Below are 27,262 nucleotides of genomic sequence, written 5' to 3' on the forward strand. Positions count from 1 at the left end.
TTTTGGTCCTGAAATCAGTAAAGTTACTTTAAAACAATGTCTACTGCAAAAAGAGCTATACAAATAGAATTTGAAAATTAAGTGAGCTAGCCAGTTAGTCTGCTGCACCATGTGTCCTTCTTTACATTGTAATTTTGTGTACATTGGTGTAGTTTTTATAATGAAGTGCCCAGCTGCTGTATGTAATAAAGAAACAGTTGCAGGAAATTAATTAAAAAAATACCTTAAAACCTGTTAAGGAAAATATATAAAATCTTTAAACTTTTTTATGGTCTTATTACACACTTTATAATTTGGTGTAGGTGCACCAGCAAGAATGAAAAGGGAAGTGCAAGTTTAAAGTGCAAGATGCCTAATCAAGGTAAAATAAAACTGAGGCTAAAAGTCACTAAAATGGACATTAAGTAACATAAAGGAGCCAGCCAAAAAAACAAATAATAAAGTAACAAATAAATGACACAGAAACTTCTGCAGCCCACAATGGAGAAAGTGGCTAGAGTGGCTGTTACGCCAACGCTGAGGAAATTTGCTTTCCCAGGGCAGTTCCATTGTCAAAAGCGCTGTGAACTTGTCCAGGTATCCCATTTGTTTACCATATGATTTGTTGCATGCACTTGCAATTATTAGCCAGATGGTGGCGCCATACTGGGTTGTTTGGTAGCGTCCCCTTAAAAGGCTGTCATGCATCAAAACCTACGCACATGGAAAATAATAACTGTAGTGACCACCATGCATGAAATGGTTAATAGTTTAAATCCATGAATGAAAAGGTTTACATGTGTTTAAAACACATTATACAACAGTTAGCTCCGACCTTACAATCTGATTGGTTGAGAAGCGTTCTAACTGTGCTGATATTCGTGATAACAGCACGGTCTTTTGTATTACTCCGCTGACGCGTTGCCATTAACGACAAGCTTCATGCACACAAAAGCTCCTAGAAGTTCTGTTATCACCCATATCCTTTGGTGTGTGCAGGAGGTTTTTTATTTCTTTTTTCCCTTCGGAGGTTCTTACCTTCTTTTTCTTCTTCTTACCTCCCTGAAATGAGTTTTTGCAACTTGGGATGTCTGCTTTGTAGTGTTAAACTTTATATTCGTTGTGGAACTACTTTTTGGCGGAAGGTATTGTCAGTATTAAAGCATATTTATTATGAAATTCAGGGCTTTTTGATTTATTTTCTTTCTTTATTTTGTAAAAACTGTTGAATAAAAGCAATAGAACACGAGAGGGAGTGTGTTATCGCGAATAACATCACGGCTGTGATGATCTACGGCCGTGATGTTATTCGCGATAACACACTCCCTCTCGTGTTCTATTGCTTAAGTAAATCGCGGTTAAAATTCAAACGCTTCGCCATTCAGCCAAGCATCGCCATCACCTCAGGTTCTGACCTGGTCACGTGACTCAACATCAGCTGCTTTGGGTAGGGATAAAGGTAGCCAGAAAATGGCGGACAGTGTGAGTGACTGGTTGGCAAAATTGCGTTACTAGACGTCAACTGCTTCGCACTTAGCAAGGTTTAAACACGTTTCGGTTTATTTTGTTCGTTATCTTGTTTAAGCGCGTTTGCGGCTGCAGAGCGTCGTTATGTTGGGCTTTGGCAGGCCAGAGAGGGGAGATTGTGAAGGCCGGACCTGTTATGAAGCGCTAGCACCAGGTTTCTACACTGCTAGCTCTCTGCTGCTAATACTGCGCTAGCTATCAAGGTACACGGGCTTTTTTCTTTGTATTGTCTGTTTTTATCATTTATTGCATTTATATAACGTAGTATAACATACATGTAAAGTTCAGGCGCAACTAGACAAACCTCGGTCTGTTTTGCAATATGAGCTGGCTGAACTGTTGTTATTGTTTACTAGCATTTTAGCTTAGTTAGCATGCTAGCTAACATGAATTTTACCCAAATATGTAAAGTAGTGTGTCGAGTTGAATTTTGGTTAAGCCTTTAGCTTATGCTTGACGAATTGTACTTAGAATATAGTTGCGAGACCACAGACTTAGTTATTTTATTTAATAAAATAACGGCTCGTCAACATTGTAATGCAACTAATAGCTTTTCAGCTTGGTTGGCTTGACAGCCGAGCGTTTACGTTAATTTATTACTAAATAAATTACTTAAATACTATTAAATCTACATGTCTGACAAGGCGGTCGTTGTTTTTTTAAATTATATTAGAATGAACATTTTAATGCTTAGCTTAGATGAATGTTGTGCTTTACTAGTATATTAGGTTCCTTGTAATAACCACGTACTGCATTGTTTACTTTGACTTGTTTACATGGTACAGATTAGGGATGTAACGATACACTCTACCCACGATGCGATTCACGACACAAAAGTTTACTTTTATTATTTCTCTTTAAAAATTCTGTATTTGTGCTTATCTTTTATTTATCTAAATAATTAATGCCCTATTATTTTTGAGGTAGGTACAAACTAGGGCTGGCTCGATACCACTTTTTTATGTCCGATACCGATACTGCAAATTGAGTATCTGCCGATACCAATCCGATACCGTCATTTCTCCTGTCAAACAACTAAGCAGTTATAATACACGTCTCAATGCACCATGGTTAAACTAGCTATCTAAATAACAATGCTCAGACTGCCGCTCAGGTGGCGCAGCAGTAAAAACACACGCTGTTCACAAGAGCTGAGATCTCGAATACATCGTATCGAATCTAGGCTCTGCCTACCGGCTGAGGCTGAGCGGCCACATGAACAACGATTGGCCTGTTGTTCAGATAGGGGCTGGATTAAGCCGGATGGGGACTCTCTCTCAGACTAGTGCGATTACGACCTCTGAGGGCTGGTTGGTGGTGCCTGCACGGAGATGGGAAAGGAGTGCGGTAGAGGGTGTGGCTCTCTGTACACAGCGCTGTACTGCACTGCACTCATCAAGTTTAAGTGATAAGATGTTTGATTGCTGTGCATGTGTCGGAGGGGGCGTGGAGCAGCCTCGTCCTCCCTAATCAGGAGCAGGGACCAGCATTAGTGAGAGGATGATTGACGGGCAGAAATTGGATGCGCTAAAGTGGGAGAAAAAGGGGGGAAATATTCTAAAGGATAAATACAGAACCTACAACATCACACTTATGCAAAACTGCAGTTTTTATTTTAACTTTTACACACAGAACATTTAGCAGCATTTTTGGCTTGTTTAACAGCACCGTACGAACATTTAAAATAAAATTTAAAGTGCAACTTTATCTGTATTTAACAAATAAATTATTATTTCAATATAAAATTCTAGATCTGTCAACTCTCAAGTCTACACCTTGAAGTGGTAGCGAAAAAATTATAAAATAAATAATAAAAAAATATTATTTATAAACAATAAAAATGAAACAATTAAATAATAAAAACTAAACAAATGTATCTATCTTGTCCCGGCTTGGAGATATCTCACATCCTCAACGAAATTTAATCCATTAGTGTTATGAAATAAAACAAACTACACCGTTTCCCGTTTGGCCACAGATGTCCTCTTCAGAATCCAGCAGGGTTTAATAATCTAAAAACACCACAGAACTGTAATGGAAAATCTCAACCAAACACTGAGTCAATTCTAATTGGTCCATCACGTTTAATTGACATCCACATTTTAAAATTGTAGACACTTTATACGACATGCCGTAAAACAGTGTTTTTAGATGTGACAGTAGTAGATGATTTTTTAAAATGCTAAAAGTTTAAGTAGATCAGTGTGTTTTAATTTCTGAATGGCCTTATTTACATTAAGTGTTATTTACATTAAGCAACAGTATCGGATCGGATTACAAATTTTTTTCTTCCGATATCCGATCCAGTGATTTGGGCCAATATCGTACCGATACCCTAGTACAAACTATGCAAAACAATGCACATTTCCCTTTTTGTGTAAAAAAAAAACTGAAATGAAATAAATCCCATATTAAATGAATAATGCAAATAAAGAAAGTATCCTCACATAAATAAATTTGACGGAAAATTCAGAACCTGGCAACTCTGTAATGACGTCAACCAGGCGAGGTGAGTAGCGCCAATGACCTCTGCTGTTTAAGTTGAATATCATCTAATTATACATGTAAGCCGATTTGTTTGTTTGTTTATTAGGATTTTAACGTCATGTCTTACACTTTTGGTTACATTCATGATAGGAAATGGTAGTTACTCATTACACAAGATTCATCAATTCACAAGGTTATATCAAACACAGTCATGGACAAATCTTTACCACTGTCTTTCATCACTTTGTCTTGCAACACCATTCTGTGAATTTGGAATTGTTCCCAATTTATGGTAGATATAACACTTCAGCATCTCATTTTATGTTAAACCAGTTTATTTTTTTCAGACAGCACCAGAATAATACAACATAGGACGGTTAAAACAGATAACCTTACTTGGTTGGAGAATTTAACTGACATACCTTGTTTGACAGACCTGTGTTTAGTGTTTTTTATTTGCAGTGATTGTGGCAGCATTAATCAAACAATGATTTGTCAGTAATTGGTTAATCATTAATATTTCTAGCATAGATTTTTTTTCATGACGCTGAACCAAGATGATTTTACTACAAACCCTTATTTTGTTTTTCAGAATATGGTATCAAGTTTCCGTGTCTCAGAGCTCCAGGTACTGCTAGGTTTTGCTGGAAGGAACAAAAGTGGTCGCAAGCATGAACTCCTGTTAAGGGCTTTACGCAAGCTCAAGAGTGACTATAGTTCTGCTGTGCAGCACAAAATCAAGGACCTTTATCTCTGGAGATCCCTAAGGAAGCTGGACGGTCTCATTGATTCGTCTGCTTTAAAATATCATATTAATTCTAAAGAAAAGGCAGCGGTTAAGAGCTCAGCTGTTTCATACTTGGCAAATCCGCAGTTGCTGCCCTGTGAATCATCAGCATTTTATGATTTAAAACCAAGGACAAACATGCAGCAGTCTACCCAGCTCATGCCTCCCGTCCACCCAGACGTCCAGATGAAGTCCCTCCCGTTTTATGACGTGTTGGATGTTTTGATTAAACCATCAAGTCTAGGTAATCATGTTTTGGCAGTTGATGTTGTTGGTTTTATGTCATAGCAAGTTCTGCTATCCACATGAACAAAAGTATTGGGACACCCTTTTGAATTATTGAAGTTGTATGTTTCAGCCATAACAACTGCTAACATACACCATCAGCCATTAAAACCACCTCCTTGTTTCTACACTCACTGTTCATTTTATCAGCTCCACTTACCATATTGAAGCACTTTGTAGTTCTACAATTACTGACTGTAGCCCATCTGTTTCTCTGCATGCTTTGTTAGCCCCCTTTCATGCTGTTCTTCAATGGTCAGGACTCTCCCAGAACCACTACAGAGCAGGTTTTATTTGGGTGGTGGGTCATTCTCAGCACTGCAGTGACACTGACATGGTGGTGGTGTGTTAGTGTGTGACACAGCAGCACTGCTGGAGTTTGTAAACACCTCACTGTCACTGCTGGACTAAGAATAGTCCACCAACCAAAGATATCCAGCCAACAGTGCCCCGTGGGCAGCGTCCTGTGACCACTGATGAAGGTCTAGAAGATGACCAACTCAAACAGCAGCAACAGATGTGCGATCATCTCTGACTTTACATCTACAAGGTGAACCATCTAGGTAGGAGTGTCAAGAGTGGACAGTGAGTGGACACTGTATTTAAAAACTCCAGCAGCGCTGCTGTGTCTGATCCACTCATACCAGCACAACACACACTAACACACCACCACCATGTCAGTGTCACTGCAGTGCTGAGAATGATCCACCACCTAAATAATACCTGCTCTGTGGTGGTCCTGGTGGAGAAATAGATGGACTACAGTCAGTAATTGTAGAACTACAAAGTGCTTCTATATGCTAAGTGGAGCTGATAAAATGGACAGTGAGTGTAGAAACATAGAGGTGGTTTTAATGTTATGGATGATCAGTGTAATTTAAATCAATAATTTGTATCAAGACAATTATTTGCAACAACAGTTTATGGAAGTCCATTTTCTGTTCCAGCATTTCTGTTTCCCTGTGCACAAAGGTCTATAACATCATAAAGACAATATTGGTTTAAAGAAACTTCACTGGCCTGCACAGATCCCTGATTTCAGCCCCGCTGAACAGCTCTGGAATGATATTCATCACCAATTAAGACAGTGCCGAACCATACAAGTGCTCATTTGAATGAAATGGCACAAATTCCCAAAGGCATACTTTACTTTTTAAGTCTTGTTCAAGCTTTCTGAGTAAAGTAGTGGCTGTCATAGCTTAAAAAAAAAAAAAAAAAAGGTCACATAGAGATCACTCGATTTTAATACCATTTGTATTTGAAGTGGGATGTTCAAAAAGCTCATTGTCCAAATACTTTGCCATAAAGCGTAATCTTAGTATATCTTACTGTTTACTTGTTTGCCAGGTGGAATTGACTTGACGAAACTTAATAATATCTAGTCATTACTTAACTAATAAAGTGTGTAGATAAGCTTTCATCCTTGTGCTTTGATGGCTGTACTTCATATCAGCATTGATTCAGCAAATCTGGCTCATACTTCATTTAACTTGAACTATTGTGTGTCATTAAGGGGCCAGCACTGTCCAGAGGTTTCATCAGGAAAAGTACTTTATCTTTGCCTTGACCCCACAGCAAGTAAGAGAAGTCTGCATATCACGGTAAGTACTTGATGACAAAATGCGTCATGCTAATTGTAATGTACTCTTATGGGGGCGATTGTAATGTAGTCTTTATTCATTTTAAAAGGGACTGTCTTCCTGGTGGCAGAAGAGACTACATGGTTCAAATTCAGCTCCGGTAAGTGTCTTGTTTATTGTAGTATTCGTGGTATGTATATGAAAAAGCTTTGGCTTTGTGACTAATCCATTAGAAATCCATCATGCTATGTATGTCTTTTCATGTTTTGAAGGTTAACTCGGGGTTTAATTTACTGATTAATATTTATTGTTTTATTTACGTACTACGTATTAAACAAAGTTAACATTAAAATAGTATAGAACACATTTATTTATCATATACAGTACAATGACATTTTCTGTACATTGGGGTCATAGTGCATGGTAAGCCTTTGTATGGCTGAGAGTGTTAAGGGCTTAACAGTGGCTGCTTGGCAGAACCGAGATTAGAACCCACTACCTCTTGATTAATAGTCCAACCCTCTACCCACTGAGCTACCACTGTTCCTAGTAACTACATCATTGGTGATACAATAGGATCTGATTTTGCGACATAGAACATAATACACTGTCGAGTCACATTTATTATGACCACTTCCTACTTTCGACGGCGGCAGCGCGTAGCTCATTAAGGAAGTCATGTTTCATCTAGTTGGGTATATAAGGTGTTCGATAGGCTGTTTGCACATATATCACCTGTTGCTGTCATGGGTAAAATTGTCTTCCCTGGGGCAGATGGGATCTTCCAGCAAGACAATGCGACATCACACGGCTAAAAATGATCGTCATTGGTTGAAAGAGTATGACCAAGACTTACAAGTACTACCCTGGCCCCCTAATTCCCCCAGACTGTAAGACCACCTTGACAGTCGTGTTTGCTCTGTGGATCTTCCCCCATGCCCCCTCCAGCAGCTGTGGGATTCACTGCAGTCAGCATGGCTCTAGATGTCTGTGACAACCTACCAGGACCTTATTGAGTCACTCCCAGCCCGTCTAGCTGCTGTCTGTAGTTGGTGGTCATAATAATGTGACGCCACTGTGTATATTTGATTACACATGTCAATAACCCGATTGCTGGGCTAGAATCCAGCTGGCTTAACAGTCTTCAGATTTAGAATATTTAGTATGTTCGACGTATGCTATTATTTTTATGCTTGTTTCTGTGATATAACTGATTTGGTATGTTGTTGTCAGGTTCTGCCTTTCAGAGACAAGCTGCCCCCAGGAGGACAACTTTCCTAGTAGTCTTTGCATCAAAGTCAATGGAAAGCTCTTTCCTCTTCCAGTGAGTAGTTTAAATAGCAGAGATTGCCCAGTATTTAGTGTTTAAATTGAGTAATATGCATGTATAATACTCACACAAGTAATTTGATGTTCACACCATCTTGCCAATTTGCTGTAGCCACACTGGAACGGGTAGACTGGTTGACTTACTATGGCACCATACACCGGCGAGGCATAACATTATGACCACCGACAGGTGAAATGATTAACACTGATTGTCTCTTCCTCGTGGCACCTGTTAGTGGGTGAGATATATTAGGCAGTAAGTGAACATTTTATCCTCAAAGTTGATGTGTTAGAAGCAGGAAAAATGGGGAAAAAACTACTCACTTATGCACGTGGGGAGTGAAGGCTGGCCCATGTGCTGGCCTGTAGTTCAAATTGCTGAAGAAGTTAATGCTGGTTCTGATAGAAAGGTATCAGAATACACAGTGCATCACAGTTGCAGGGCTGTTTTGGCAGCAAAAGGGGGACCAACACAATATTAGGAAGGTTGTCCTAATGTTATGCCTGATCGGTGTATATATTAAAAATAGGCAAACCAATTTTGCATTGCATTTGAAAAATATTAAATATGTATGTGTTTAATAATGTAAGTTATCCTGTGTAAGTTAAGCCTAAAGTAATGTGCTTGCTTTTGTGCCAGGGCTATGCTCCACCTCCTAGGAATGGTGTAGAACAGAAGAGACCAGGCAGACCTTTAAACATCACATCCCTCGTCAGATTATCATCAGCAGTCCCCAACCAGATATCGGTCACATGGGCACCTGAAATTGGGAAGGTAAGCAATTCCCTCAGTTATTATTTTTGTTCTTTTTTTGTCTTTGTGTGTTCGCCTTTCTTTACCAACATATCTGCATTTTCTTTAGACGTACTCCCTGTCTGTGTACCTGGTGCGCCAGCTGACGTCACCATTGTTACTGCAAAGATTAAGAATGAAAGGGATCAGAAATCCTGACCACTCCAGGGCACAAAGTGAGAATTGCTATCCTTCATATTAGGGCTGGGCGATATATCGAGTTTTAAAGATATATAGATATATTTTCATACGCGATATAAGATAAGACAGTATCGCGTATATCGATATAGATGTTGCGTTCCAGTTAGATCCGACAGTTCGTCGTTCCCTTCTCCCAGTTTGTCTCTGCACATGTTCACTTGCCCCGCCTCTCTAACTTACTGAACACAACTCGCCCCTCCCACCACGTGAGTCGCCCGCAGGGCATGTTCTAAACAGCTCTAGTGACTATAGAGCTCCGTCTAAAAATGATATTTTCGTTGTTGATCTCTTTGAATCAATAACACTTGCATTGATGTAGATTTGAAAATGACAATACTGAATATAACATTTCAAGAACAAAACTGTTTGATGTTTATATGAGCTTTGATCTGGTCTGGGTGCGGAGTTTTATAGCGGAACGCTGAGACGAGCGAGCGAGCGCAGCTACCATGGGGAGCGAGATGCGGGTTTTACCCCGAAAAAATAATAATGAAAAAACACACAAGAAAAGCAAAAGAGAACTTAATATGTTCACAATGATTGGGAGGAAAAGTGTGTGTTTCATTAGCGGGACGACGGCAGATAGCGGCACAATGTGGAGAGAGGCTTCAGTACGTGTCACAGAAACGTCCATTTAAATCGTAGCTTTTAAAAAATCTTACTTAGCCGCTCAGGTGGCGCAGCGGTAAAAAGAAACGCGCTGCAACCAGGGCTGGATTCTGAGAGCGTGGTATCGAATCCAGCCTTGCTTTACCGGTTCGAAGCTGAGTGGCTATCTGAGCAACGATTGGCCGGTTGCTCATGTGGGGGGTGGGACAAAGAACCGGATGTGGGTCTCTCTCTGTCAGAATGCGATTGCGTTCTCTGCCGGCTGATTGGAGGCGCTTACACAGAGATGGGAGAGGGTGCCCTTAGGGTGTGTCTCTCCGCATGCAACGCTAGGTGGCGCCAAACTCGTCAATGTGTGGGTGGCAAAGATGCATCTGGCTGCTGCTCGTGTTTCGGAGGGGATACGGGTTAGCTTCAATCACCTCTGTCAGGGCAGGGTTCGGCATAGACAGAGAGGAAGCACGATGCTAATTGAACAATTGGATGCGCTAAAAGGGGAGAAAAAGGGGTAAAAATTTATACAAAAAAAATAAAAAAAATCTTACTTAACATTTGTACAAACATGGGACAGAGTTCATGATTTGTTCTAAAACAAAAGTAGTGATCAGTACAAATGGGATCAGTACAAACGGGACATTATTTGAAGATGGGACTGTTAATGATTTTGAAAAAAATGCTACAGAAGTCATAATTTGTAAAAAATAAATAAATAAAAATTGTGTGATTTTGATCAAAATGCTACAAATGTGCTCATTCATACAAAACCGTCAGGAACAATATATACAAAAATATCAGAGATGTGATAACTCTGACCTTTCAAATATTGAAACTGATTGAGATGAACAGAAATAAATAATGTTACATGTTTAAATTAGGGCTGTCTAAGTTAACGCGATAATAACGCATTAACGCGATCTCAATTTAACGCGATTTAAAAAAATAGTGCCGTTAACGCAAATTCTATTTGGCCTTGCGAGTCATCCGTAGTTCATGTTGAGGCTTGCCACCATTTTTCATTTGCGGTTTGTTATCATAATGTAACCGAGCGTGTAGTGATGCACTCGCTTAATAAAGAAATAAATACACGGTATATTCACAAGTTGTCGGGAGCAGAACACTTTTATTAATTCCTTCTGTTACGGTACCGGACAGCTGGAGTCATCGCGTTAGCCAAGCATGCTAGTCCATGAACTATGGAAGCCCCAAAGGGTCAAAACACACTCACTTCGTGTAGAAACGTCCATCAAATGTCACGATACAACCACAGAAAAGTCTGTTACAATAACTACGCCTTATCCCACCTAAAGCACCGCTGATCTACAATGTTTGGAGAAATTCTAACCTACAATCTGACATTTATACGAAGTCAAGGGTCTCTGCTGGATAGAATTACTGCCTAGTATGTGAGTGAATAAAACTCCCTTACAGTTTTCTCTTGTCCCAGCAGTTTTTAACATCAGTACATTTAGCATAAAATGTGTTCACCATTTTAATTGTAACATTTCACTTTAAAATCCTTGTTTTCTTCTTTTTTTTAAAAATGCGATTAATCGCGATTAACTATATGAAATTCTGAGATTAATCGCGATTAAAAAATTTAATCGTTTGACAGCCCTAGTTTAAATATGTCTGTGTTTCCTGCCATGGTAAATCATTGTTAATAATTATAGCAAGAAATAATTAACATGTAAATCAAGACAGTCTCTTCACATATATGAATATTTATTATTATTAATGATAATATTATCATTAAAGGTGAACCATGCAACTCTATGTTATTCAGGAAGTTTGTATCCTGCAAGTAGCCCTTTGGCTTACTCAGTACCCTTAAAGTAGCCCTCTGTTTCAAAAAGGTTGGTGACCCCTGATTTAATATATGCCAATAGTTTATTTTTGAGGAATTTCTCATGTTTATCTACAGCTGAATGTTAATAAAAGTGCCTGTATAACATTTGGAACATGTAGCTTTGTCTCAGAAGTGTCTTTTTGTTATTACCGTATGGGATGAAAAAATATTGAGATATACAGTGTATCACAAAAGTGAGTACACCCCTCACATTTCTGCAAATATTTTATTATATCTTTTCATGGGACAACACTATAGAACTAAAACTTGGATATAACTTAGAGTAGTCAGTGTACAACTTGTATAGCAGTGTAGATTTACTGTCTTCTGAAAATAACTCAACACACAGCCATTAATGTCTAAATAGCTGGCAACATAAGTGAGTACACCCCACAGTGAACATGTCCAAATTGTGCCCAAAGTGTCAATATTTTGTGTGACCACCATTATTATCCAGCACTGCCTTAACCCTCCTGGGCATGGAATTGACCAGAGCTGCACAGGTTGCTACTGGAATCCTCTTCCACTCCTCCATGATGACATCATGGAGCTGGTGGATGTTAGACACCTTGAACTCCTCCACCTTCCACTTGAGGATTGGGTTTAGTCCATCACCTTTACCTTCAGCTTCCTCAGCAAGGCAGTTGTCATCTTGGAGGTTGTGTTTGGGGTCGTTATCCTGTTGGAAAACTGCCATGAGGCCCAGTTTTCGAAGGGAGGGGATCATGCTCTGTTTCAGAATGTCACAGTACATGTTGGAATTCATGTTTCCCTCAATGAACTGCAGCTCCCCAGTGCCAGCAGCACTCATGCAGCCCAAGACCATGATGCTACCACCACCATGCTTGACTGTAGGCAAGATACAGTTGTCTTGGTACTTCTCACCAGGGCGCCGCCACACATGCTGGACACCATCTGAGCCAAACAAGTTTATCTTGGTCTCGTCAGACCACAGGGCATTCCAGTAATCCATGTTCTTGGACTGCTTGTCTTCAGCAAACTGTTTGCGGGCTTTCTTGTGCGTCAGCTTCCTTCTGGGATGACGACCATGCAGACCGAGTTGATGCAGTGTGCGGCGTATGGTCTGAGCACTGACAGGCTGACCTCCCACGTCTTCAACCTCTGCAGCAATGCTGGCAGCACTCATGTGTCTATTTTTTAAAGCCAACCTCTGGATATGACGCCGAACACGTGGACTCAACTTCTTTGGTCGACCCTGGCGAAGCCTGTTCCGAGTGGAACCTGTCCTGGAAAACCGCTGTATGACCTTGGCCACCATGCTGTAGCTCAGTTTCAGGGTGTTAGCAATCTTCTTATAGCCCAGGCCATCTTTGTGGAGAGCAACAATTCTATTTCTCACATCCTCAGAGAGTTCTTTGCCATGAGGTGCCATGTTGAATATCCAGTGGCCAGTATGAGAGAATTGTACCCAAAACACCAAATTTAACAGCCCTGCTCCCCATTTACACCTGGGACCTTGACACATGACACCAGGGAGGGACAACGACACATTTGGGCACAATTTGGACATGTTCACTGTGGGGTGTACTCACTTATGTTGCCAGCTATTTAGACATTAATGGCTGTGTGTTGAGTTATTTTCAGAAGACAGTAAATCTACACTGCTATACAAGCTGTACACTGACTACTCTAAGTTATATCCAAGTTTCATGTCTATAGTGTTTTTCCATGAAAAGATATAATGAAATATTTGCAGAAATGTGAGGGGTGTACTCACTTTTGTGATACACTGTATATAGTATATCGCCATTCAGCTAAAAAATATCGAGATATTATTTTTGATCCATATTGCCCAGCCCTACTTCATATATCCTAAAACATTTTGCAAGCAGGTGCCTTATCTCAATAACCAATTGCTGTCTTCTCTTTGTTTGTCAGTAAAGGAAAAGCTTACAGCAGACCCAGACAGTGAAATAGCCACGACCAGTTTGCGAGTCTCGCTCATGTGTCCGGTAAGTTCTGAAAATTGTGTTCTTTTATTTGTTTATTTACATTTACTCCCAGTCTTATGTTTGGAATGTGGCTTTGTTTTTACTCAGCTTGGAAAGATGCGTCTTACAGTGCCCTGTCGAGCAGTTACCTGCTCTCACCTGCAGTGTTTCGATGCTGCATTGTACCTGCAAATGAACGAAAAGAAGCCCACTTGGATCTGCCCTGTATGTGACAAGAAAGCCACATATGAGAGTCTGATCATAGATGGGTATATATAACTACATTGTGCTCGTTGCAAAAATATTAATTGCATCTTTATTTGAAGTTTCATTCCAGTTAACTGATCTATGCTTGCTTTATTAGACTCTTCATGGAAATTTTAAATGACTGCACAGATGTGGATGAAATCAAGTTCCAAGAGGATGGGACCTGGTGTCCAATGAGACCAAAGAAGGAGACTCTGAAAGTGTCATCTCCAAGTGTACTTAAAATTGAGTGTTAGTATGCACTTTTAATAATGTTTTTAATCACAGTCACTGAGAGCGAGTCATAATTTAGCACTATACACTGATCAGCCATAACATTAAAACCACCTCCTTGTTTCTACACTCACTGTCCATTTTATCAGCTCCACTTACCATATAGAAGCACTTTGTAGTTCTACAATTACTGACTGTAGTCCATCTGTTTCTCTGCATACTTTTTTAACCTGATTTCACCCTGTTCTTTAATGGTCAGGACCCCCACTGGGCCACCACAGAGCAGGTATTATTTAGGTGGTGGATCATTCTCAGCAATGCAGTGACAATGACATGGTGGTGATGTGTTAGTGTGTGTTGTGCTGGTATGACTGGATCAGACACAACAGCGCTGCTAGAGTTTTTAAATACCATGTCCACTCACTGTCCTCTCTGTTAGACACTCCTACCTAGTTGGTTCACCTTGTGGATGTAAAGTCAGAGACGATCGCTCATCTATTGCTGCTGTTTGAGTTGGTCATCTTCTAGACCTTCATCAGTGGTCACAGGATGCTGCCTACAGGGCGCTGTTGGCTGGATATTTTTGGTTGGTGGACTATTCTCAGTCCAGCAGTGACAGTGAGGTGTTTAAAAACTTCATCAGCATCGCTGTGTCTTATCCACTCATACCAGCACAACACACACTAACACACCACCACCATGTCATTTTCACTGCAGTGTTGAAAATGACCCACCACCCAAGTAATACCTGCTCTGTAGTGGTCCTGGGAGAGTCCTGACCATTGAAGAACAGCATGATAAAGCATGCAGAGATGGACTGCAGTCAGTAATTGTAGAACTACAAAGTGCTTCTGTATGGTAAGTGAAGCCAATAAAATGGACAATGTGTGTAGAAACAAGGATGTTATGTTATGGCTGATCGGTGTATGTAGTCAATTGATGGTAGCTGATTGGAACGTCAGTGGTTGGGCCCATGAGCTGATACATGAATTTAAGTCATTTTAACTTGACAGCATTAATCAAACAGTTTGTAATCAATAGGCAGTGGTAGCTCAGCATATAAGGTACTGGACTAGCAATCAGACGGTTGCAGGTTCAAGCCCCACCACTTTCAAGTTGCTACTATTGTTGCTCAAATTGTATTCAGTCATAGTTGTAGGTTTTTTGCAATAGAAGTGTTTGCCAAATGGCTTTAAATGCAATCGTTAACACCCATACTCCTAGGAAACCATCATGCTCAGTGGTCAACACTTAATTTGTGCCAGAATTCAAAGCATTCATGAGTTACAGCTGTTAAAGCAAACTAAACTCTGTTAAACCCTAAAAAATCCTGTACTGTGCTTTGCTTATTTCACATTTGGTTTCCTTTCCTTGAATTATGTTTGGAAAATGTTAAAACTTATCAAAGCATTCATAATTCACAGTTCTTATAGGCCATTAGGCAAGACACAATAGGCAAAATTAGCCATTTGAATCCCATCAAGATTTTTGCTTCTAGTTAACAGCCATTGTGACGTCTTCTCTTATTTTGCACAATCCCATGAGGCTATATCACTGGAGAGCTTCTTTGCTGTAGAATCCAGCCAGCATTTCCAGATATGTCCGTTTCCTTTGTAATTACATACACTCTCCTGCAAAGAGCATTCATCTTTTGCAGACTGTTTGGCTGGTGCAGTATTTCAACTGATTCATGCTTTTTTTAATGCATTTTCTCCCGATTTTTAGCACGTCCAATTTTTAACCCAGGTGCGTTATGCTTCTCCTCTACTGGTGCTGACCCCCGCCCCTGATTGAGGAGAGCGAACTGACACGCACCCCTCCGACACGTGAGCAGTACCCGACTGCATCTTTTTACCCGCACAAGTTGAGTTCACGTGCCATCAGCATTGTGCATTATTCCTCTACTTTGTGCAGACGCCATCAGTCAGCCAGCAGAGGTCGTAATTGCATTAGTTATGAGGTCCCTATCCGGCTCCCCACCCTGGATGAACGGCAACCAAACGTTGTTCATATAGTCGCCCACCCCAGCCGGATGGCAGAGCTGAGATTCGATACGATGTATTCGAAATCCCAGCTCTGGTGTGCTAGCGTGTTTTACTGCTGAGCCACCTAAGTGGCTGATTCGTGCTTTTTAATGCCGTATGTGTAGAAACTATAACTGGAATATACAAAAATATGTTGGTTACATGCATTACTTTATGTTCCATCCTTTTACCAGTTTCTTTGAAATTGTACAGCTTAGTAAACATATCATGTAAGAATATGCATAATATTGACAAATGGTTAATATTAAGGCCTTTTGAATTAAGAGTTTTCAATGGCTAATAGCAATTTCTATTAAAATGTCACCTGTAACCTAACCGAAAGTGACTGAATTCACCCAGCTTTACCTGAGATGTACTGTAGATGCGCCAGTGTTGTAGCGCCCCCTATTGACAAGACCTAAAGTTAGTTGAAAAGGACTGTTGCCTCACAGCAAGAAGGTCCTGGGTTCGATCCCTGGTCTGGGTCCTTTCTGTATGTTTGCATGTTCTCCCTGTGGCTGCGTGGGTTTCCTCCGGGAGCTCTGGTTTCCTCCCACAGTCCATAGACATGCAGTCAGGTTAATTGGGGATGCAAAATTGTCCATGACTGTGTTTGTAATTAAACTTGTGAATTGATGAATAACCACCTCTCCTGTCATGAATGTAACCAGTGTGTAAAACATGATGTTAAAATACTAATAAATAAATAAATTTAGCCTATTATTATCCTATATTACCTATATTATCATCTTTTGTTGCTGTATAGGTTGTAGCATAACCTTTGACCTCTATCTTATGCTCTTCTAGGTCCTGCCCCTGTGCGGCAGAGCACAGTGGTCCCTCACTCCGAACCGAGCAGCACCAAGAAGGCTGACGTTATTGACCTGACGCAAGAAAGCTCTTCGGAGGATGAAGCAGAGCCAGACCCTCCCTTGAAAAAACGCTGTGTCTACATGTCCAAACCTGAGGATATGCACAGTAAAGGGTTAGTGCTACCTTACATCCATGTCATGATGACATTACATTGAGGACCTTATCAGCTGAGTCAACATTGTGTTGAGCATTAATAGAGATCAGGTTACACTGGTGTAGAAACATGTTTTACTATTTAAATTCTAAGCAATCAACACTACACACACGTACAATGTATTTTGGCTGTAGTGCCTATGTGTATATCAGACTTTCCTTTATATCAGTTTGCTTATTTGCTTTTCTGCCAAAATCATATTTATACAGCATAACTGGTGCAGAGCTTTATTATTGCTTTAAACACACCATTGGCATCAGGCAGATTTATTATTTTTATTATAAAAGCCATGTGTTAATTTCAAAGCCTTTAAATAGAATTTCACTTTTTTGCCATCATTGATCTTTCGTATGAAAAAAAAACTGCAAAATTATTTATGCCTGTGCAGTTTTGCTGTAGTTTGTAAGAGTTAAGAAGAATTAATGCTGTGGTATAAACAATAGCACAGTGATGGGCAATTCATTTTTCCAAGCGGTCACACGAGAAACTGGGACAGTCGTGTGGGGTCGGACCAATAGGCTGTACTTAATTTAGCTTAATATTAATCTTATCTTATTATAAAAACAGCAGTATTCTATGGATGTAGTTATTTATTTATTTGGGTTTAAATGCCATGTTTAACACATACACCCATCAGCCATAACATTAAAACCACCTCCTTGTTTCTGCACTCACTAAAGCAATAAGCCACAAGAGGCCGTGCATTACTGTGATTTTAGCACGGGGATGACGTTTTTGGCACGACGCGAAGCGGAGTGCCTAAAACTTCTTTCCCCGTGCTAAAATCTTAACAGTAACGCACGGTCTCGAGTGGCTTATTGCTTTTATAAAACGGCGGTCAACATAAAATATAATAAATACAACAATGTTTAATTCATAAATGTATTTATTGTGTATAAACTTACAATAAAGCATACTTCCGCCACGCAAAATAGTTCGATTAACAGTGTTGCTAGGCAACATGAGGGCGAAAATAACATTAATTTTTTCTATTCAGTGGCGTATTAATATGGAATGATGTGAGGTGGTCATAGGTGTGAGTTTATCGGGGATTTTACAACGGCTTCGAACGCGGCTCAGCCAATCAGATTTTAGGACCGGAACTATCCGTTTTATAATGTCCATTATATCAGCTCCACTTACCATATAGAAGCACTTTGTAGTTCTACAATTACTGACTGTAGTCCATCTATTTCTCTGCATGCTTTGTTAGCCCCCTTTCATGCTTTTCTTCAATGGTCAGGACCCCAAGTAGGTATTATTTAGGTGGTGGATAATTCTCAGCACTGCAGTGACACTGACATGGTGGTGGTGTGTTCGTGTGTGTTGTGCTGGTATGAGTGGATAAGACACAGCAATGCTGATGGAGTTTTTAAACACCTCACTGTCCCTACTGGACTGAGAATAGTCCACCAACCAAAAATATATCCAGCCAACAGCGCCCCGTGGGCAGCGTCCTGTGGTCACTGATGAAGGTCTATAAGATGACCAACTCAAACGCAGCAGTAGATGAGCGATCGTCTCTGACTTTACATCTACAAGGTGGACCAACTAGGTAGGAGTGTCTAATAGAGTGGACAGTGAGTGGACACGGTATTTAAGAACTCCAGCAGCGCTGCTGTGTCAGATACACTCATACCAGCACAACACACACTAACACACCACCACCATGTCATTGTCACTGCATTGCTGAGAATGATCCACCACCTAAATAATACCTGCTCTGTGAGGGTCCTGACCATTGAAGAACAGGGTGAAATCAGGCTAAAAAAGTATGTAGAGAAACAGATGGACTACAGTCAGTAATTGTAGAACTACAAAGTGCTTCTATATGGTCAGTGGAGCTGGTAAAATGGACAGTAAGTGTAGAAACAAGGAGGTGGTTTTAATGTGATGGTTGATAAGCGTATGTCATTTAATTCTATGGATGCAATGAAAGCAGTTAAAAAGCCAACATTACTTAATCAACGATCACAGGTGTGGACAAAATGTACTTTATGCTGTTGCTATTTTGTTCATAGTCTAATCCAGATCTGGGCATTGTACGGCCCGCGAGACATCCCTAACCGGCCCGCATGAGGTTCGAGGCAATTAAAAATTTGATGTAAATAAATGTACATCAAACATGCAATATAACAGGATTGATTTTGATGGGAGCGCTGTATCTTTAAATTTTCGTAAGTTTCGATTTACGTGTGTGCGCGAGTGTATCCAGCTTCACCGTGATGCGAACAGAACTGAGTGTGACTGACGGTGGAGTTTTTAACAAGACATGGACTTCTGAAGTATTTATTTACTGAAGTCAGGTGTAAAGCTGTTTAAGGATCACAATTTAGGCTCTAAATCACGGTACTAAACAGAGAAATACAAGAACATGAACGATGCAGAGCGTCACACCTGTAGCTTCACTAACTAAACTGCAAAAGCAACAAGGACTTTTTATAAAGTTTAACACATCCAGATCTGAAGCAGTCAGGACCAGCTTTGTGATTTTAAAAAGAATATCTAACAATAACAAAGGACTGAAAAACAAATGTGGTAATTAGACTCAAAACAAAATAGTTTAAAAACCTGCACATTTGTTCACATTTGTTATTTATTTGGTTTTTTTTTTTTTGGTTTTTTTTTTTGCATTTGTTTGTTTAAATAGTTAAATAGTAAAATAATGTTGATGTTTTTTCTCTGACTACTTTTAATTTTCTGATTGTAACATCTAAACATTAACAGCTTATTAGAACTGCACAATTTACTGCTTTTCATAAAGAGTGGGCAGTTGTAGCCTAGTGCTTAAGGTACTGGACTAGGAAATACAAGGTCGCTGGTTCAAGCCTCTCCACTGCCAGGTTGCTGCTGTTGGGCCCTTGAGCAAGGCCCTTAACCCTCAATTGCTCAGACTGTATACTGTAACTGTAATGTAAGTCGCTTTGGATAAAGACGTCGACGCTAAATGCTGAAAATGTAATGTAAATGTAAATCAAGAGATAAAATTAATATTGAGCAGAATTAAGTTCACCTTGTTGGTCCGGCCCTCCACAACATTCCCAGTTTCTTATGTGGCCCCTTGGAAAATTTAATTGCCCACCCCTGAGTCTAATCACTTCATTTGCTGGTGTTCATTTCTTTTTTTTCTTACTCAGTAAGAGAAATGTAGTCTGTTAGGCTTAAACAAGTACAATGTCTTGTTAAAAACTGTACATTTTATATAAGTCTTTGTTTTTTAATGTGAGCTGACATTTTTAAGGGTAAGAGCTTACTTTTGTTAGCCAACATATTGCAGTGTAGCTGCATACACTTGCACAAACACACAAACTTGCATAAACGGGGAAAAAGCAGTCCCTTCAAAATAAAAGCAATGCGCCTGTATTGAGTGTATAATGTACATTTATTTACGTTTGATTCCTAACTACCTTTGACAGCTAAAGGGCCAATTGTGGCCTGGGGAGCCATACAATGCCCAGGTCTGCAATAGAGCCAAACCTTTTAACAGTATTGGTCATTACACCCGGTGTTAAATGTACAGTTGTATAGTTTACAGTTTAACAGCCCTGCTGAGACATATTAGTATTTCAGATTTTTTAAATGTTACATTACTAAAAATACAGCTGAACATCTCATTTCTTTTTTTCCCCTTAGGGTCTTGACCTACCAGCCACCAACGGTTCGAGTGCCAAATGTCCAAACACTGGACACCTCATACCTAAGTTCCTCCATCGCTGACTATGCAGTTCCATTTCATCACTCAACATTGTCTGCTATTCCCACCGATATGCAAGGTACGCCACCGTACATTCTAATCCAGTCAGACATATTTAACTCAAACATATACATTTTTACATTTAACTATGAATATTTCTTTTCACACAGGTCTTGATTTATTTTCGTTACTTCAAGCAGACCCACAGGTACGTGTTTAAAGTATAGTATGGTCCACACTACTGAGACTTGGTGAAATGATATTTTACACTGTTTAATGTTAGTCAACAGTTTTCAGTTTCCCAAAGTAGTAGGGCCAATCATAGAAAACTGGAGTAATTTAGTCAGTACAATCAGTAATTACATTTTTAGGTGTGTTTTACTAAGAAAAATATGTGGCATTACGTTATTCTAAAGTCTTGCATATGTTGTGCAAATAGTGTTTAGATACTACAAAATTACAGAACTTACAGTTGATTTTAGCAGCTCTAGCAGGGTAACAATTTGACAATGACACACTATGTGAGTAATAACAATCAGATTGTTGCAAGAAATTAGATTATTAAAATAGTTCCATTTGTAGGTTTTTACTTTAGTCATTTTTAAAACCTTTACACGAGTCTGTTATCTGATTTCTAATGTGACAATCTGTAGTAAAGCTGTTTACTAAGTTAAGTAATAAAACTTACACTGTTAACTAGCATAACTCTTTTACTAATTAAAAATAAACATTTCATTATTTTCTATTCCCTTTTGCTTTTCCCCCTCAAGTTTAATTCAGTGGTTTTCATAACAAAATTTATCAGCACAATAATTTGAAGTTTCCCTTATGTTCCTTAAATACCCAAGCATGTCCTAGGATTTTTTTTCTCTTTATGCTGCTTTCACAGTAGCAAACTCTGACTGTTAAACCTCAGCCTGCAATTCCCACCCTCCATCTTCAAACTGTTTGGAGAAAGACAGCTTAATTTACTGTGTACTACGACAGCATTTACTTGTAGTGTTAACTTCAAAAATAAAGTAAAAATAAGATTTTAGAAAAAACTCAACATTTGTAGAATAAAGTCTTAATACTTCATAAACACAGTTTCTTGCAAAGCCATTTTAGCATTCGTATGTTATTAATAGGGCTGTCACACGATTAAATTTTTTTTATCAAGGTTAATCGCGATTAAAGAACCAAATTAATCGCGATTAATCGACTGCAAAAATAACTAAGCAAAATTTAAACAGTTGGGCACATTTTTATTGCAAGAAAATGTTTACCAATAAAAAATTAATGCAATTATGATAAAATTATTACATCTAAATTATCTTAAGAAAGCCAGCCAATGCCTATATAGAGTTGTTAACAGCTACCCATCATGTCATGTCAACCCACATCATTAACTATGTTAAAGCGTTTATACAGTCCATTGTGATCCATTTAACACCAGTGTTTTTAATGTTCCCACGATGTGTACAGTCCATGGGCTTTCCATCCAAATTCATCTGAAATAAAGTCAGACTGAGTCTGAGCTCATTTTGCCTGTAACGCATATTTGTGCACTTAGATATCTGACGAGACAAAGGCGTGCTTTGACCAAAGATGATATTGAAGCGTCAATTAATAACTGTAATTTTGTCTAGTGATGATTTCTCACGCTTTTTCAAAACAGAAATTATTTTTCAAAACACGCTACATTTCACAATATGTAGCAGCAGCAGCTCAAGTAATTTGTAACTCACGACGCAAACTGGAAAAAGACCCATGTTATCGTCATACAGAATACACAGTACATTTTTGTAATCACGATTAAAATTTTAACGCAATTAACGACAGCCCTAGGTATTAACAACAATAATTAAGGCTGCTGTGCCAGAGGATTAAGTATTTCTTCAATTCTGAATCAGATATAAAAGTATACCTAAGTAATAAGTGTCCCTCATTTTAACACAAGTAGGTTAATTGCTATCTTCCTGTTGTACACTCTTTGGCTATAATATATGGCCAAGACTTTATTCTTGAAACATTAATATTACTTTATTCTGTAAAAATTTTCCAACTTTATTTTCAAAGTCGAATAAAAAATTGTTGTAACAGTGGCTCTAAAAAGCTGTCACAATCCTCTCTTAAATGACTGCAAAAGTTAAAAAACAAAAATAGACAATAATAGTTTAGAGTTGGGAATGCATCCGACAAACAGCACAGAGTGTTATCATCTGAACATAACAGCTTGTTTCTTAAGCAAAATGCAAATTCTTCTTACAAATAATCACTTTAAATCACACTAGCTCCGTGTGCAGTGTTGTAAATTTCTGTTCGTTTATATGCTTAAATAAACCGAGTGGACAGTTAAAGCACTTGTCTTTACTTACAGTGGGGAAAATAAGTATTTGATCCCCTGCTGATTTTGTAAGTTTACCCCCTTACAAAGACTTGAACAGTCTATAATTTCATGGAATGTTTATTTTAACAGAGAGAGACAGAATATCAACAAAAAATCCAGGAATAAAAACATTGAATAAAAGTTATAAATTAATTTGTATTTAATTAAGGGAAATAAGTATTTGATCCCCTACCAACCAGCAAGAATTCTGACCCCCACAGACCGGTTATGTGCACAAAAGGAACACAAATTAGTCCTGTCCCTGTATAAAAGACTCCTGTCACAGAATCAGTTTCTTCCATTCAAATCTCTCGACCACCATGGGCAAGACCAAAGAGCTGTCAAAGGACGTCAGGGACAAGATTGTAGACCTGCACAAGGCTGGAATGGGCTACAAGACCATCAGCAGGACACTTGGTGAGAAAGAGACCACTGTTGGTGCGATAATTCGAAAATGGAAGAAATACAAGATCACAGTTAATCGCCCTCACTCTGGAGCTCCATGCAAGATCTCACCTGGTGGGGTAAGAATGATTCTGAGAAAGGTGAGGTCAGCCCAGAATTACACGGGAGGAGCTTGTCAATGATCTCAAGGGAGCTGGGAGCACAGTCACCAAGATAACCATTAGTAACACACTTTGCCGTAATGGATTGAGATCCTGCAGTGCCCGCAAAGTCCCTTTGCTCAAGAAGGCTCATGTACAGGCCCGTGTGAAGTTTGCCAATGAACACCTGAATGATTCAGAGAAAGCTTGGGAGAATGTGATATGGTCAGATGAGACCAAAATTGTGCTCTTTGGCATCAACTCCACTCGCCGTGTTTGGAGGCAGAGAAATGCCCAGTGGGGATGGTGTTCTTGGGGTCATATCCAGCATTTCTCTGCTCCCAGCTCCCTTGAGATCATTGACAAGCTCCTCCCGTGTAATTCTGGACTGTCCTCACCTTTCTCAGAATCATTCTTACCCCACCAGGTGAGATCTTGCATGGAGCTCCAGAGTGAGGGTGATTGACTGTGATCTTGTATTTCTTCCATTTTCGAATTATTGTGCCAACAGTGGTCTCTTTCTCACCAAGCTTCTTGCTGATGGTCTTGTAGCCCATTCCAGCCTTGTGCAGGTCTACAATCTTGTCCCTGACGTCCTTTGATAGCTCTTTGGTCTTGCCTATGGTGGTCAAGAGATTTGAATGGAAGAAACTGATTCTGTGACAGGAGTCTTTTATACAGGGACAGGACTAATTTGTGTGCCTTTTGTGCACATAACCGGTCTGTGGGGGTCAGAATTCTTGCTGGTTGGTAGGGGATCAAATACTTATTTCCCTTAATTAAATACAAATTAATTTATAACTTTTATTTAATGGGTTTTTTTCTGGATTTTTTGTTGATATTCTGTCTCTCTGTTAAAATAAACCTTCCATAAAAATTATAGACTGTTCAAGTCTTTGTAAGGGGGTAAACTTACAAAATCAGCAGGGGATCAAATACTTATTTTCCTCACTGTATATTTATTCACTCCATGAGGAGCAGCCATAAGTACCAGTCCACTTGTCACTTAACTATAAGCAAACCTGTGTTACACTAAAACATTTCAGTACAGAAACTATTGCTATTAACACTTCTGCTTAAATCTAACCCTTCACATTCCAAGACAAATTTAGTAGGCAGGTTTGAAAGATTTATTTGTTTAGTTTTGTGTTTGTTGAAATGTTAATTAGATAAAATTTCATTATGTATTATTACTTATGTTATTATTATATGTTAAACTATTTTAACATGTCTTAGGCCCTCTCTAAAGGCATAGAGGGCCCTGATAGTCCCCCTCTGCATTTTTAACATGTCATGAATTTTAGGTTGTGTTTATTGCCAAAAGCAGTTAAATAAATAAGCATTACATGTTTTCTACTTGTACTGCTTATTTACATACAAGTGAAAGTACATTTACAAAAAATGGCCTTCTGCTTTTTATTTGTTATTCACATAATAACCCAGATTGTAGTATGTGGTTTTATTTAAACAATCATTCTGGAGTTCTGGCTAGTATAGACTAGTATTAAATAGACTTACTTTTAAGTTTAGGCCTTTATAGGTAATGTGCAGATTATTGTAATGACCAGAAATGCCTGTTCTAATGTTGTCTGTTCTCCATCAGCATTACCGGACTCCTGTGTTCCTGGACAATCTCTCCAGCAGCATCCAGAGTGGCGGCACCAGCTCCGGCCTCGTGTCCTCATCAGTCCAGTACGATTCGACTTCACATCGAGGCAGTTCAAGTCACGACACAGGGGTCATCACTGGCGCAACAAGTCTTTCAGACATTATCTCACTGGACTAAGAGAGCGTTTCTGTCTCCGAGGTAACCCAACGAACTGCCATGCTATACTTCCAAAAACACTCTGCCAGACACTGTTCGATATCAGATTTACAACTGTGTTAGCTCACATGCAAGTAGATAAGAACAGTGGAGAAACGACAAGCTTGGATCGGTAGTAGCAGCCAGTGCTATTGAGGAGCCCTGATGTCTTCTCTGCTTTCAAACTATATGAGGAGTTTAACATTATTAACATTGACTTATACCCACTGCCTTTCTTAACCCGACTGGACTAAACAAAACAGTTATTGGGCAGCTGGACTGGGAACATTAGACTCATTGGGAATTAAAGAGAATATTCTTTGTGGACATGTATGTATTTGTATGTGTGATCTTTTTTTTCCATTTTTAGTAAACTATTTAAACTTTATGTTCAAACAATCACCTCAAAATGCCAGGAAAAAATTTCATTTATAGAAATGATGAATTTATAGAAAATGAAAACATAATTTTTGTGTATAATCTTTGTATTATTTAGCATCACATGAAAATCATGCGGTTTAAATGAAGCGGTTTTATCATGAGCTCAAGCTACAGCCTGTGAATTTGCATCGGGTGGGAAATTACCAAGCCATTATACACCGATCAGCCATAACAATAAAACCTTGCTTTTTTAATCTCCTTTTACTCTGTTCTTCAATGGTCAGGATCACTACAGAGTAGATATTATTTAGGTGGTGGATCATTCTCAGCATTGCACTGACATGGTGGTGGTGTGTTAGTGTGTGTTGTGCTGGTATGCGTAGATAAGACACAGCAGCACTGATGGAGTTTTTAAACACCTCACTGTCACTGCTGGACTAAGAATAGTCCACCAACCAAAAATATCCAGCCAGCAGTGCCCCGTGGGCAGCTTCCTGTGACCACTGATGAAGGTCTCAAAGATGACCAACTCAAACAGCAGCAATAGATGAGCGATCGTCTCTGACATTACAACTACAAGGTGGACCAACTAGGTAGGAGTGTTAAATAGAGTGGACAGTGAGTGGATACGGTATTTAAAAACTCCAGCAGCGCTGCTGTGTCTTTTTCACTCATACCAGCACAACACACACTAACACACCACCACCATGTCAGTGTCACTGCAGTGCTGAGAATGATCCACCACCCATATAATACCTGCACTGTGGTGGTCCTGTGAGAGTCCTGACCATTGATGAACAGCATGAAAGGGGCTAACAAAGCACGCAGAGAAACAGATGGACTACAGTCAGTAATTGTAGAACTACAAAGTGCTTCTATATGGTAAGTGGAGCTGATAAAATGGACAGTGAGTGTAGAAATAAGGAGGTGGTTTTAATGTTATAGCTGATCAGTGTAAAATGCCATTTTTATCAGTTTGTCTTTTCAAGTTCTATATGTAGTGAAACTTCTGTACTGGTATCCTCCTATTTGTAATGTTTTTTACCGTTAAATTTAAAAGGGTGCTCCAGAAGCTGGTTTACAGCATTATCAGAATTGAATTTTAATAGCCTGTTTTTGTGTTTTGTTTGTTTATTTTGGGTTTTTTGTTTGGTTTTTAATAAAAATAACTCAAAATGCTAAAATGTCACATTTTGAATACTATATCAGCTTACTTGTCTTTTCTGTTTTTTGGGTGGGACAGAACACAATAAGTTTGCAATTACTTGCATTTAATTTTACCTAATGGTAAATGATGCCAAGTTCACACTACACGACTTTCAAGTTGTTCATGTCGCTGTCCAGTTTATACTACACAACTGGATCTTTTGCACTCGGGAGTCACACTACACGACTGATCGGTAATAGGGGGTTTCACACTACACTATCTACCATCAGGAGGAATCTCGGATGAGTCTGTCCGGTCTCCCAAACTATGTTTTGTCACGAAAACAAACACGAGAAGTGACGAGGAGTTTAATGAAACTACGTCAAAAAAATGCACGTCGACAATAAGCGAGTGATC

At 39.2% G+C, this 27,262-nt stretch overlaps 1 protein-coding gene across 3 annotated transcripts; it reads left to right on the forward strand.

Annotated features, from left to right (window-relative positions):
- The first annotated feature begins 1,363 nt into the window (after positions 1-1,363).
- pias2 (protein inhibitor of activated STAT, 2) lies at positions 1,364-25,650 on the forward strand. 3 transcript variants are annotated; one of them, XM_063017764.1, is made up of 15 exons: positions 1,364-1,461; positions 1,582-1,709; positions 4,586-5,024; positions 6,579-6,666; positions 6,755-6,805; positions 7,879-7,969; positions 8,615-8,749; positions 8,838-8,943; positions 13,323-13,396; positions 13,484-13,644; positions 13,740-13,873; positions 16,687-16,864; positions 20,540-20,679; positions 20,771-20,808; positions 25,117-25,650. In XM_063017764.1, exons 3-15 carry the CDS (start codon positions 4,589-4,591, stop codon positions 25,297-25,299), a joined length of 1,815 nt encoding a protein of 604 aa, XP_062873834.1. In that variant the 5' UTR covers positions 1,364-1,461; positions 1,582-1,709; positions 4,586-4,588; the 3' UTR covers positions 25,300-25,650. The 3 variants fall into 3 exon arrangements, with proteins under 3 accessions (XP_062873834.1, XP_062873833.1, XP_062873835.1); XM_063017765.1 differs by having other exon boundaries at positions 1,412-1,426; positions 1,565-1,709; XM_063017763.1 differs by having other exon boundaries at positions 1,364-1,709.
- The last annotated feature ends 1,612 nt before the right edge of the window (positions 25,651-27,262 follow it).

The sequence above is a fragment of the Trichomycterus rosablanca genome, chromosome 21 (genome assembly GCF_030014385.1).
Source record: "Trichomycterus rosablanca isolate fTriRos1 chromosome 21, fTriRos1.hap1, whole genome shotgun sequence".
Classification (NCBI taxonomy): domain Eukaryota; kingdom Metazoa; phylum Chordata; class Actinopteri; order Siluriformes; family Trichomycteridae; genus Trichomycterus; species Trichomycterus rosablanca.

Excerpts from the sequence above, each read along its gene's own strand:
- pias2 (XM_063017763.1), top strand. The coding sequence starts at position 4,589 with ATGGTATCAAGTTTCCGTGTCTCAGAGCTCCAGGTACTGCTAGGTTTT. Across the intron at positions 13,874-16,686 it reads AAGTGTACTTAAAATTGAGT|GTCCTGCCCCTGTGCGGCAG; the intron begins GTTAGTATGCAC and ends ATGCTCTTCTAG. Across the intron at positions 20,680-20,770 it reads TATTCCCACCGATATGCAAG|GTCTTGATTTATTTTCGTTA; the intron begins GTACGCCACCGT and ends CTTTTCACACAG.